Here is a 14,176-nt window from a genome sequence, read left to right as displayed (position 1 = left end):
CTGTTGTTACAAAAGCTGCCTGAAAGCGATGTGTGTGGAACAGGAGCTGTTAGAGAAATGGGATCTGCTTTTCAGGAGGGTTTATTTGTGCGTCCCCATGAGGGGAGGGTGGCTGGTGTCCTTCCCTCTGCTCTGGGCTAGAGGCCTCTCTGAATCCCTTTTCCAACCCATGGCCATTTTCCAGGAGGGAGCTTCCCTTGACTCTCTAATTTAGCAGATCCATGCTAATGCTGTGGATGTTTTCTGCAGTTGCCCAGAATGCTGTTGAGATGTCCAGGGGGCTGAGGGACCAATTTCAGACAAGAAATGAGGCCCCAGGGGATAATGAGGATAATGAGTGTGAAGGGAGGCGTCCTCTGAGGGGCTGAAGCGTCACTGTGCTGCCCCAGGAGGTTAAAAGGAAGGGGAAAGGTCTTCTTGTTCCCTTCCTCCTCCTCCTCCTCCTGCAGGTGTCCCCAGACAGGTGAAATGTTCAATTTTCTGGGTGGAATTGAGCCTCAATTATTTCCCTGTGTCCTCAGTGCCTGAAGAACAGGGTTGGAGGTTGGCTGCTTCCCACCTCTGACCAGGGAGCTGCCTCCACCTCTCCTTTTGCAGCTTTTCCATTGGATTATTCATGAGGGATGATCCCTGGGGGTCCCTTCCTGCTCAGGATATTCTGATTCAATTATAGAAACTCCTCACTTTCTTCCTTGTTACCATGAACATCCTCTGAAGTGAAGGGAATCGAGCTGTTGTTTCTAAAATCTGTTCCCCACGCACACTTTATTAAAAGAATTCATTTTATAGAAGGGATTTTTTTCTTCAAAAATAATTGCTAAACATGCATTAGCAACCAGGACCCAGCACTGCACAGTGCAAGGAGTGGCAGAAAATCCAGTAATAACGTGGTTGCAATGGGAGTACTTCAGGACTTTGACCTACCATCCCAAAATAATTTCACTGTGGTGGTAGAAAGAGAAAATTACTCCCAAAATCCTACTGAAAAGGTTTTTTTTTCAGTATTCCCATTGTCAGAATGTTTGCTGTTCTATCTTTTACACGAGTAAATCCCATAATTTTCACTGTTAGTTGCTAAGGAACACATTGTAATGGCTGCTCAAAGTCTTTACTGGTGAACCCTCATTGCCCTCAGTGCATTCATCTTATCTTTTGGAGACTGAATTGTCAAGGAAGTCTTTCAAGAAAATTAATAATGAAAACATTTTGGGGTGGGGAGGGTCTCCTGAATTCCAAACAAACAAACCCCAAATCCCAGGGGTTGATCTGTGCCTTCAGCAGATGGAAGAATTTCCACAGGGATCACTGAAATCAGGGGGTTGATAAGAGATGGTGTGGTTTAAACCTTCTGGAAATGCAGGAGACAGAGGGTTTGGGCAGGTTTTTGGGAGGCAGAGGGTTTGGACAGGTTTTTGGGACACAGAGGGTTTGGGCAGGTTTTTTGGGAGGCAGAGGGTTTGGGGCAGGTTTTTTGGGAGGCAGAGGGTTTGGGCAGGTTTTTGGGACACAGAGGGTTTGGGCAGGTTCTTTGGGAGGCAGGCAGAGGGTTTGGGCAGGTTTTCTGGGACACAGAGGATTTGGGCAGGTTTTTGGAATGCAGAGGGTTTGGGCAGGTTTTTCAGGAGGCAGAGGGTTTGGGTCAGGTTTTTGGGAGGCAGAGGGTTTGGACAGGTTTTTTGGGATGCAGAGGGTTTGGGCTGGAATTGCAGGATGCAGAGGGTTTGGGCAGGTTTTTCAGGAGGCAGAGGATTTGGGGCAGGTTCTTTGGGATGCAGAGGGTTTGGGGCAGGTTTTTTGGGACACAGAGGGTTTGGGCAGGTTGTTTGGGATGCAGAGGGTTTGGGCAGGTTTTTTGGGATGCAGAGGATTTGGGCAGGTTTTTTGGGAGGCAGAGGGTTTGGGGCAGGTTTTTTGGGAGCCAGAGGGTTTGGGCAGGTTTTTGGGAGGCAGGCAGAGGATTTGGGCAGGTTTTTCAGGATGCAGAGGGTTTGGGCAGGTTTTTTGGGAGCCAGAGGGTTTGGGGCAGGTTTTTCAGGAGGCAGAGGGTTTGGGCAGGTTTTTCAGGATGCAGAGGGTTTGGGCAGGTTGTTTGGGATGCAGAGGGTTTGGGGCAGGTTTTTCAGGAGGCAGAGGGTTTGGGCAGGTTTTTGGGAGGCAGAGGGTTTGGGCAGGTTTTTTGGGAGGCAGAGGGTTTGGGCAGGTTTTTCAGGAGGCAGAGGGTTTGGGCAGGTTTTTCAGGATGCAGAGGGTTTGGGCAGGTTTTTCAGGATGCAGAGGGTTTGGGCAGGTTTTTTGGGAGGCAGAGGGTTTGGGCAGGTTGTTTGGGATGCAGAGGGTTTGGGCAGTTTTTTGGGAGGCAGCTGGGATGGGTGGTTGCTGTGCCTGGCTCTGCTCAGCCTCCTCGGGAGGTTGATTTCTCCAAGGTTTTGGGAGGAGCAGAAACCCAGCCCTGCACTTTTTCCTGGCTCCTTCCTGGCTCTGGAGTTTTCCTGTGGAGGGAGAGCTCCCTGTGGGTACAGGGGAGGGAATTTTCAGCGTTCCAGGTAGGATCTGCTCAGCTGCACTCTGGGAAGGAAGTGCCTGTGCCTGCCCTCATTCCCTCCTTGTGCTCCAAGGCTGCTTTGCACCCCAATATTGAAATATTCAGCTCTTTCTCACCCAGATACCCCTTCTGGTTTTTTCAGAACCCGGATTTCCAATCCCCAGCTTTCCCCATGGTTTTATTCCCATTTTCATCAGTGCACTGCCTGCCACCCGGTCACAATTCAGAGATAACACTCCCAGCCAGCCACTGCAGCTTGCTTAGGCCAAGGCTCCCAGATCTGCTTTAAATCATTAAATTTGCGTAGTTCTTACATCTTCAGAAACTGATTTTCTTAACGTGACCCAATTTCCCCTGCATCCCCCAGACTCTCGCTCTTTCCTCACGGAAGCCTCTGACATCCAGGCCATTTGAGGGGTTTTGTTGTGACCTGCAACTCTGCAAATAAACATCATTTTGGAGCTGGAATGTGCCGTTGTGGCCCCTGCAGAGGCTCTGTTGTCCCAGGTTTCCCCAGTCCCACTGGGATATCCCTGTTTCCCTGAAGCTGAGAGCAGGGCACAGCTTAGCTGTGTGCCCTGGTTCTGCAGAGACACAAACCTTTCACTTGTGTGGTTTCCTGCCACGTGTCAAATCCCTGATTCCTGCCCCAGTGCCTTTCCAAGGAAAAATGCCATTCCTATCAATCCCAGCCCTGCTGATTACCCCAAATCAGCCCCTCCACCTGCCTGTGCCCCAGAACTGGGCTTGGTGTGATCTTAACCCAGGAATGAGCACATTTATAGCACATTTATTTGCATTTTCCCACATCCCAGGGTTTCTCTTTGCTGAAACCCTGGCTGAGCCGTGCCCAGGGCAGCCCTCAGCGTTAGAGATGAGCTCCCAACCTCTGCTCCTTCCCCACGGTCTCTGATGGGTGGAAAACTAGGCTAAGCCTCACGTAAGCTCCTCGTTTTTTCCCTTTCTTTTCCCTTTTTCTTCTTTTTTTTTTGATGAATGGGACCAAGAGGGAGCTTGCAGCAGAGGATGGATCTATAACCTACTTTACTTTCATCTGGGATAGAAGGACCCTTAAGTCAGAGCAGAAATGGAGGATTTTTACCTGCTTTGCTTCCCCCCAGGGTTATCAATAACATGAATAATACATCATTATTTAAAGCAGTGGCACTTGGAAATTATCACTGCACATTATCCCAAAGCTGGGGATCTCCTCAGCCTGCAGGGCTCTTTGGGAAGCTGTTTTCTGTTTTGGTTTCTGTCTGGAGGGAGCTCTGGAGAGGGCAGGGAGTGTTGCAGGGGCAGGGGTTGGAGCCAGCTGAGGATCACAGGTCACTCACAATACCCAGCTCCTCTCTTACTTTTAGAAATTCAGGGAAAAGCAAGGCACAGGCTTGACATTTTCCCTCATTTCTCTTCATATTTTTTTTTCATTTTTCCTTTAATAATTAAAAAAAAATATATAGAAAAAGCAGATATTTCTTTTTTATATATTTCATGGGGCTTTATTCTTTGAAACTAAATGATGATGTAGGTGGTTTTTTTTAAAAATGGACCCCCAAACATCTTGTAAAAGCTGATTTTAGAGTAGTAAATATCTGCAGAGCTGTGGGGTTATGTTTTCATGGCAGATTCTGATCAGTTTTCATGGTTTGTGTGGCCAGTGGCTGGAGAACAGCACTGAGCAATCAGGAGCTCTGTTGTTTGCTCTGTTATCAGGAAACTTCTGTGACACCTCCCCTTCTGCCTCTAAACCTCCTGGTCTGTGAGGGAAATAATGCTCTTGGCCCAGCTGAAGAAATAATAATGATCTTTAGATGATCCTCTGGGGTTCTGTATCAATGCAAACCAATTTTATTTTTTATTTTCTCTAAATGTGTGGAAATAGCAGTTCCAGGGCCCAAGCACAGACTTGGCAAAGGCCAGAGGTGGATTCTGAGGGAAATTTTCTTTTTCCCTGGTTGGGATGCAAGGGCAGTGCAGAACAACTTTATCCCAGTGGCTGCTTTATCTTTATTTTGTTTTTTCTTCCCCGTTTTCCCTGTGGGAAGCAAAGCCAGGAGGAGCTTTAAACGTGTTTGTGGAGCGTTGTCCCGCGTTGTTTCCCTGTCTGCAGCAGGCATGGCTGGCATTTCATTATTCATTGGGCCCAAGAGAGGAACAGAATGGGAAAACAGCAGCACTGAGACACTGCTGGGCACTAAAAATGGGCATTTCCACAGGGAGCCTGAAGCACCAGGATCTCTCAGGGGTGGGGTTTGGTTGGGTTTTTATCAAGGAAAGGGAAATTCTCATTTGAAACTTCCTGCAGAGTGAGCTTGAGTGATGTTATCCAGAAAAATCTGTGCTGTCCCTGGATCCCTGGCAGTGTCCAAGGTTGGACTTTGGGGCTTGGAGAACCCTGGGATGGTGCAAGGAGTCCCTGCCCATGGGACTGGATGGGCTCTAATGAATTCTGTGACTCTTCTGTTGTATTTTACATTATTTTGGGTCAGAATTTGCATTCCTGTCACTGCCCAAGGAGTGGGGAACACATGGGGCACCTGCAATGCTCACCTGAAAGAGGAGAACAACTCCTCCTGTGCCCCTGGAAGTTCTGCTCTCTGCCCACTGCAAAGTCGTCTGTGCTGCAAGAAAGTGCAAACAGAGCTCTTTTTTTTCTTTATTTTTTTAGCCTAGGAAAAGATAAAAAACTTCTGAGAGTGAAATAACCCCATTCGAGTCAACCCAAGGGGAAATGTCTGCCCAGATTTTCTAGATTAAAGTAATAAAATTTTCAGAGTCCTCAGCATTTTTGTCTCAAGCAGAGGAGCTGCTTCAAAATAAATGTTTGAAATATTTCCTGTCGGAAGAAGGCAAACAGGCAGTTTTTATGAAGTGGAACATGAAGACAAGGAGGATTTTTTTTTTTGTTTTGTTTCATAATATCATAGAGGAGAGTGGTTTGATTTTGGAAAAGAAAAATGGGTGCCTTGCAGGAGTTTCTAAGAGCTCTGTGAGATCAGTGGTGTGAAGGAGGCAGCAAAGCCCTGGGGTGACTTGAGCCTGGTGGGGAGCAAGGATCAGACCTTGGTGGAATTTCAGGGAGGTGGAATTTCAGCCGTGAGGGGTCAGAAATCACTCTGGCTTTAACAGATGGTGGTGAGAGAGACCTGGGAACATCCAAACAGTCTCAACACGAGAACCCAGAGAGAGACGTCCAAGATGATAGAGAGATCAGAGATGTGAGTGCTAAAGTTGTCCAGTAATAAAATCCAAGGAAAAACAGGGGATGGGGTGGGAGAAATGCCAAGGTATTTACCTCTAAAACTTCTTTTTCCTCTCTTTTCTCCTCGGCAAAGTAGAAATCCCAGTGAAATTTCTGCTCTAAAGGTCAAATTAGAAAGCTTTCATCCCCAGACTTGTAAACTATTTCTCAAATCAGTGACTCTCGAAATTATTCATTAGAACACCAGCTCTTAAACTAGAATTCTATTAAGCTCTGTATCAAAGGGGTTTTATTCCAGCCCACACAGCTCTCCGTGTACTCCTGACACAGCAGCAAGGACACAGCCTGGAGAACTTCATCTCTGTGTGTTGGTGAAAGGGATGGCAGAAACCCAGCTGAAAATCAGGTGCAGTTTTGTAGAGACAGCGTTTGGGGCTGGTGGGGCCATAAATACCAAAAAAAAAAAATCAAATCTTGTGTGCTGTGGGTGCCAGTTAAGAGCTGCCAGCCTTCCTTCCTGGGAGTTCTTCCAAGCTCTGCCCTCTCACATCCAACATGGGTTGAGGTGCACTGGGGTCCCCTCTCTGAGACTGGTTTTATATATTTTTGTATTCTTATTTTTATATATTTTTTATATTTTTGTATTTTTGTTTTTATATATTTTTATATTCTTATTTTTTATATTTTTATATTCTTATTTTTATATTTTTATACTCTTATTTTTATATATTTTATATTTTTATATTCTTTATATATATATTTATATTTTTAATATATATTTTATATTTTTATATTCTTATTTTTTATAATTTTTTTATATTCTTATTTTTATATATATATTTAAATGCCCACAGTTTGTAGCCAACAGCCAGTGGGGTGGGATTATCGTGCCAGTGCCTGCACCTGGTTGTGAGTTTTGTCCAGGATGTGAGCCTGGGATCTGCTGTGTGTGGAGAGCTGTGCAAATGTGATGAGAATAATTTGGGAGAGGGCATCCAAATGTCCCTGAGTAGGAGATTCTTTGCTCAGCCTGAACCAGGAGGATCTGACCAATCCTTCCATCAGTTTTTGGTTGGAGATGTCATTGCCAGCCTAATCAGATTCCCTTGGGATGAGTCGTGTGCTCTTTAATAAAAGGAATAATCCCATTTCTTCAGTTCAAGGACTGGATATGGCCTTAAACATCACCCTAAATTTTAGATTGCTGGGATTATTTTAAAATTATCGAAGGGGATTGAGAAAGCAAAGCCCATTATGATCTGTGAATCTCTCTGAGTCGTGCTTTAAAATTGGCTTTGGGTGTCTTGGCTGTGTCTGGGTACCCAAGGGGATTGGGCATTTCACATATAAAAAAGCTAATTACACCTTTCCTATATCATCATTTCCTATTGTGTGGGTGCTTTAAAGTTCATTTAATATTAGTAAAGGTGGTGTTTTGTCCACTCCAGAATACCCAAAATCACCAATGAGTGTGTGTTATCTTTCTAATTTATCAGATCCATTTTTAACCATTCCATTTTCCTGTGCTCTAAGTAGAACCAAGTCTCCAGTGTGAAACACCAACCACAACCCCCCTAAAATACAAACAGGCTACAAGATCTCCTGAAGTGCTGATCCAAGGATTTGTTTCTCCTCTAAGTGTGGAGTGTCCTAACCCAAGATTCATTTTTAGGACTGTAGGAATGGCACTGAGGCAGTGCCAATTCCCAGTAACTCCCAGTAACTCCCAGTTGGATGCAGGGATGTGTGGGTATCACCCACCCTGCTCCCTCCCTGTGCTGCTCCTGGGCACAAACCCCCATTCCCTCTGCCCAAGTTCATTTTGTGTCTCATTTTGGAGGAGCAATGATCCCTCGGGGTGCAGCTCCCGTGCTTTGGAGCCTCCTGGCTCTTACCATCAACTCAGCTGAGTGATATCAACCATGTGATATCAAATTTGCTTTTCAAAACTCTCAACAGAAAGACTTTTAAGCGAAATCCACTAACATTTTTATTTTCCTAGGCCTGTTAGCCGTGTTTTTCTCTGGCAATTAAAACCCATTGATGTGTAACGCAGTGATTGATGTGGGGACGTTTTTTGTTGGAATATAGTCAAAGCAGAAATCGTTTCATACCAGTTAAACAGGAATAATAGGTGAAAACAGCACTGACACTGCTTTTCTAATCATTAGGAAAAACCCCCTGAACTCAGTGACAAAGGGCTCACTAATGGTGAGTTTTTGACAGCGTGTCATTCAAGGCACTGCACAGCAGAGCTGCCTCCCACACGATACAGTCACAGAAATTGCCTTTCTAAAGGACATGCAGACACCTGCCACCACCAGTTTGCATCATTGACTCTTCATCTCATTTTCTGTAATATTTTTTGGGGTGGTTTTTAGTAGCTCTTGCACGGAGGGGTCTCTCCTAATTGCAGCACCGGCGTAATTACGAAGCATTTTGTGTTCTAAAAATAGGCACGTGTGGAAAAAAAAAATCAAAGCAAAGCGTGGAAAGGCTCCTCAGGCAAACAAAGCCAGCAAAACAGAGCTCAGCTTTCACAAAAAATAGGGATCTCTGTCACCTCCCCAGTGCCCTGAGACTGGCAGGCTCCTGAGGGAAACTCCTGGTGTTGCAGTCGGGTTCCCAGGGCATGCTGAGTTCAGGAGTTCTGTTGTTTCCATTATTTCTTTTATTTCCATTATTTCTGTTGTTTCCATTATTTCTGTTGTTGTTTCAGGCACTGAGGGGAACCAAGGGGGGCTGTGTGGCTGCTCTGCTCTGCTGGGGTGGAAGTCTCACCACTGGGACCATCAGTGGAGCTGGGAATGATGAGGGATGTAAATACAGAAATCCAAGGCCAAATTTTACCCTGACCCCCCAGCAGGAGCTGATGTGACTTTGTTTTTTTACTCATCCTTTGGTGCCATCTGGGAAGCATTTCTTTAAAACTTTGCTTGCCTAGGAGTCACTTAGAAAAAGAATTACCACATTTCATAAAGCTCAAACCCAAGTAGGTGCTAAGGAAGGAGAAAAGGCTGCAGCTCCTTTTGTTTTCCTTATAAATGAATCTTCCTTGCTATAAAGACTGATTTTTGCAGGCAAAATTTGGGGGAATTTTTCACCACTCTGGACAACTTGGGTAATTGTTGCTGTGCAAAGCTATATGGGGTTGATTAAAGTTCCCAAATGCCATTTCCTGAGACAAAGCACCCAGTGTGGAGGGGCTGTGGATCATTTCAGATTGCTTAAGCTTTTATTAAACCCCATAACGGGTCATTCCATGCACTAATACCCTGCCCAAAGTGAGAGGCTGGTGGGCTCACAGCTGCTGCTTGCACCTCTGGGGCTTTGGAGCATTTTTGGGGGGAACAGGGATCTGTGTCAGCCCAGCCTCACCCCCCGGTACCTGCCCAAATTGTGAACATTAAGGCAGAGCTTTAATGGAGGCTGCAGAAAAAGCTCATTATGCCAGCAAAGCCATTCAAGTCCCCATTAAGGGCTGGGTGTTGGTGTGTGCATTGCACTCCAGTGCATTTCAGAAGCAGATGTCAAGGTTCTGTGCAAATATTAGCTAATTAAAGCTCTTCTGAGAGACACAGCTGAAGTGCTTGTCCTTAGGGACGTGCAAACTTTGTCACCGAGAGCTGAAGTGACTTTTCCAAAGTCATGCAGCTGCTTTTAAATACACCCGGCTGAAATTAAATAATAGATGCAACTTTCTGCTTCTGTGGGTCTGTTCAGCTTGATTTAGAATTGATACTGTCCACAAAGTGTTTAAAAGGCACCTTAACTCGTTCATTAAATAAAGGTGTGAGTAGCTGTTGCTCACAATAACCTCTCTGCATTCCTGCTACACCCCCCTGTTGTATTCTCCTCCTGAAATCATTACTAATTGCTAATTACTAACCCTTCTCTAATGCTGGGGTTACTGGAGCTCACACAATGTTTTTCTGTGCTCACTGGAGTCCTTGGTTTGGTATTGTGAGAATTGCTGGCAGCACAGTGATCTCCAGAATTGCGAGTGTTAATATTTTCTTCCTCAGTTTTCCCTTTTAATCTGATGGGTCTGTGGGTTTGGTTGTTGGGTTTGGGGTTTTTTATGGGAAAATAAAAACCAAAAATCCTTCTCTGCTACCCAGGGTTTTTAGGTTTGAGGACAAAGTGAAGTGGAACTTGGTGGTGTTGTCAGCACAAGGCTGAGCCACCCACTCTGCAATTCAAAGATGGCAAGGTGGATCCTAAACAAAACTCCTCACTATTAAAATCTTCCCCATTTTATTGTTCATTCCAAGTTAGGTGTTGTAAAAACAAATCTGTGGCCTTCAGAAGGCACAGGCACAATCACCCTGAAGGCTTTGATGAGTCATTAGCCTTTCTTATAATTACCTTAATCTGGTTATTCTGCTCAGAGCTGGATTTGAAGGAGGCTTTGCAGAGCTGACTCCCAAAGCCTGATGGTTTGCAGTACGAGCAGCAGTGATGAATGCTCTGCTTTATTTGCTGATTTTGACCATCCTTCCAGCATTTCCTAGATGTTCATCCAAGCAGAGCCTGCTTTTCCTGGTAGCAATCCTTTTCATGTCAATATTGATGTAAAAAGTAGCACATTTATTCCTGCAGGCATTATTTGGGCTTTAGGCTGTTACTCCTGCTGCTGCTGTCTACAGAGAGGAGGGGATCCAGCCTTGTGCCCATGTGCAGTCAAAATATATAAAAATCTGTGCACTGGCAGGTGGCCAGAGGAATGGTACAGTGGTTCCTGTAAAATTTAAAAAAAAAAAATAAAAACTTGTAAATTTTATAGAATTTAGGAATGAAAAATTTTCTCAATTTGATTTTTTTTCTGTTTTCCTTTTGTCCTAAGCCAGAAAAGAAAGAGAGAAAGGCCCATAAAGATTTCATTCCTTAAAAGGAAGATGAAGCAGTGTCAACTTTGGATTTTATTCATTTAAATTTTTTTAAGTATGTGTGCAGAAAACATTTTTAAGAGAGGATAAAAATCAAGGCTTGGTTTTCCATCCTTGTAACCTTATAATGATGTTCCTACCAGTTCCTGCTGATAAATATTTATCACCTCTGTGTTTTCTCTGGTTCCCAACTGCACTGACAACAGGTTTGTAATTGCCAAACCACGGCTCAGCTACACTGGAAGCAAGGGGATAAAAAAAAATGGAAATGTAGGGAATTGTTAAAGATCAGAGGCTGCCAAAGCGATTCCATGTCTGGGTGCTCCCACCAGGCAGCTGCTGGTGACAGTCCTGGTGCCAGCTCAGTGTCACCTCCTGGCCTCACTGCAAGTCCCCTGAGCTCAGAGGGGAAGGGGAGCAGAGGGAGCTGTGTTTGTGCAGTGCATGGGCCCTGAGGAGAGGAAAAAGAAAGGTGGAAGGAGGAATTAAATCGAATTAAGGCACTCTGTGGCTGAACATGCAGCTGGTGCAAGAGGCTTCCCTGTGGGGAGGGAAGGGTCTCCACACGTGGGCTGGGAGGGCATCAGCAGCAGGGAAACAGGCTGGCTGGGCATGGAGTTGCTTATTTAAGGCAGTAACTCTTCCTAAATCCGTACAGCAAACCTCCCCTGGTGTTACAGGTGCTGGGTTCTCTCCAGCTGTGCCGTGGTGGGTCAGCATCTCCTCCCTCTCCAGCCTGGGCAGGATTTCCTCATCCTCCTGCTGCTCCTCAGCTCCTGCTGCCCCACGTCCCACCCAGACCCCACCAGCTCCAGGCTGATATTTGCTTTATTTCATCCTTTCCCTGTGGTGCTTCCCACGAGGAGAAGCCTTTTGTCAGCCTTTAACCGAGCTCTTTCTCTCCTGCAGACCTGGAGAACTTCAAGACCAGGACGCGGAGCACGGTGTCGGTGCGCCAGGGCCAGGGCATGGTGCTGCTGTGTGGGCCCCCGCCCCACTCCGGGGGTAAGGACCTCTCCTCCTCTTGATTTCGGTGCCTGGTAGTGAACTGGGGCGTTTCCATCCTCAGGGAAGAGGATTCTCAGGGTTTTCAGGAGTTTGGAGACCCCAGCTGCCAGGGGAGGGTGGTGGCAGGGCCGCCCTGGCTGAGGGGGCTGTGCTGGGGGGCCCTGGTGACTGGGGGGATAAATGCAGAAAACCATATAAATGCAGAAAAAGAGCATTTTATTAATCAGAATATTGTGGGAAATGGATCTGTAGAGGATTCTCAAGGCCTGGCAGAAGGCTCACAGAGTCCTGTGCATCTGTGTGCAAACTCTGAGATGAGGTGTGCTGACTTGGAAAGGCCGTGGGATAGAGAAGACATTGTTGAGAGAGAAATGGAACTAGAAACGAGTTTCAGATGATGATGATCTTGCAAATAGACCAGATATTTTGGAGAATTAGAACTGCAAAAGATGCATTGTATCAAGACCATGTGGGGTAAAATAATCTAGTCTGTTTGCACCATTTGCACAATAGTGTATTTGTACAATTCACTCCATCACAAATGGTTGGTGTTAGGAGCATTAGCAGCATTGTGTGGCAAAAGCTGATAGGCCAAAACACGCTTATAATGTATTGGAATTAGGAAATAATTTGCCTTCTGATTGTGATGGCAGGAATTGTAACATCTGCACTGTCTCACCCTTCTCATGACACTGAAAATGCAATTAAAGTCTTTAAAATGCCTCTCAGGAGCCCCATCTCTGGGTCAGAAAAAGGGGTTTTCCAACAAATGATAAACTTCAGAGATGAACTGATGGAAACTGAAGCAATGTGTTCATATCCTGAAGACATGACCAGATCTTCTTGTGGAGCCTTTCTGGTTTGTGGCCTGGGTGTGTGTCCTGCTAAAAGGTGAAGCTTGCTGACAGAGCCACTTTTGTGCACCATTATTTTCTCTTTTTCAAATGCTGCTGGCACTATTTTTTTGTGTCCTGGCTACTCAGGATGTGTCCAGATCTCACAGGGTGCTGTTTGCTTCAAAGAGGGTGACATGAACAGAAAATACCAAACAATTCTTTCAGTTTAGCACCAGATTGTTTCAATTGTGCCAGTTTGTGGTTTCCTGCATGTGTGTCACACTGTTCTGTTTAAAATGCGTTGGAGGGGGAGTGGATCTGTCAGAATTCCTGCTGGATGGATGCCCTGGGTGTGCCCAGCCAGCCCCACGTGTGTGTCCCTCCCCACCAGGACCCACAGCAGGCACTGCAGCCCCGCCAGGACATCTTGCACAGATCTGTGCCCTTTTAAAGAAATTTGCAGTCCTGCTTTGAGGTCTGTCCAGCCTCATCAGCTGGATGGAAATTGCCCCTTGGACCATGTGCTGTTAGGCTGAGCTCAGACAGGAGGGGCAGAGGCTGGAGGAGCTCGTGGGCTCGTGTGTGACCAGCTGGCAGAGCTGCCCACGGGCTTTGGACCCTTCCCAGGCAGCAGGGCTGACCCCAAGCACTGCTGGGGACACGGCTGGCCAGCAGGGCTGCCTCCCGTTCCCCCAGGGCAGGAGCTCCAGGGGAACTGCAGGAATTGTGCTCGTCTGCTCCTCAGCAAAGCTCTGCAGGGCTCCCTGCTTGGAAATCCTTGCAGGGTGAGCAGCGTGTGTGGAGATGGGGTGTGAGCAGTGAGAAGTGGTTGTTCAGGTGGTTCAGGAGAAGGTTTGGTCTAAATTTATTTACTGGTGGTACAAAAAACTGAATTTGCAGGAGGTGCTGGTGTTATTTCCAGCTTTGGTTCAGTAAGAGGGACAGAGCCTCGTGTGCTGACCAGGAGGGGAGAACATTTCTGGGAATAATTCCCCTCAATCATTTGGGTGAGAGATGACTTCCCCCATGACCTGCTCTACTGCAGCCAGAAAATTATCCTAATTGTAGCCAGAGCCACAATTAGTGTGAACTGACACTGTCACAGCTCTGTAAGTGAGCTGGGCTGGTGTCACTGCTTGTTTTCTGAGCTTGCACAGAAAGAGTTCACAGCAAACTCAAAACAGCTTAATTCAGAGCACTTGTTCTGCAGGAATTAATCTGCTCTGTGGCAACATTTTCTTTTACTTTTCCTCCTTCCCAAGGTTAGAAGCAAGATGAGTTTTGAAAGTCACAACTGCAAATTAATGCTTTTGGTGATCATCATATTTCCATCAGCCAAATGTGCTGGAAGCCCTTGGGTCTGTGGCAGCCACTGCACAAGCCCAGAGCCTTCTCCTGCCCCGAGGAGGCAGAGGGAGGTTCGGGAGGAATATCAGGTGTCAGGGGGAGCTGCTGCTCACCAGGAGAGCTCCGTGGGCAGCCCCATCCCCAGGGCCCAGGGGTTTTGGCACAGCAGAGCTGCAGGGATCAGCTCCTTCCAGCCCCCCGGTGCAACACTGCAAGGGTTTGTGGTGCAACAGCAAAAACCTCTTCAGTTTAGAGGTGAAAAATAATCCAGCTCTTTGGAAGAGCCAGTGGTAATAAGAGGAGAAAACACCATTATTTATTTTAGAATCTGATTAGGGCAGCGAACCCA

At 46.3% G+C, this 14,176-nt stretch overlaps 1 protein-coding gene across 2 annotated transcripts in view; it reads left to right on the top strand.

Moving 5' to 3' along the window:
• LOC134558068 (contactin-4) overlaps positions 1-14,176 on the top strand; it is a 255,592-nt gene that overhangs the window by 160,803 nt on the left and 80,613 nt on the right. For both annotated transcript variants that reach the window (XM_063411534.1, XM_063411533.1), the window contains exon 6: positions 11,546-11,641. In XM_063411534.1, coding sequence (XP_063267604.1) covers positions 11,546-11,641 — 96 coding nt within the window. The remainder of the gene's footprint in view (positions 1-11,545; positions 11,642-14,176) is intronic.

Source organism: Prinia subflava, chromosome 14, assembly GCF_021018805.1.
Source record: "Prinia subflava isolate CZ2003 ecotype Zambia chromosome 14, Cam_Psub_1.2, whole genome shotgun sequence".
Classification (NCBI taxonomy): Eukaryota; Metazoa; Chordata; class Aves; order Passeriformes; family Cisticolidae; genus Prinia; species Prinia subflava.
Note: the sequence above shows the minus strand (reverse complement) of the source record. Positions and strands in the feature narration are given on the sequence as shown.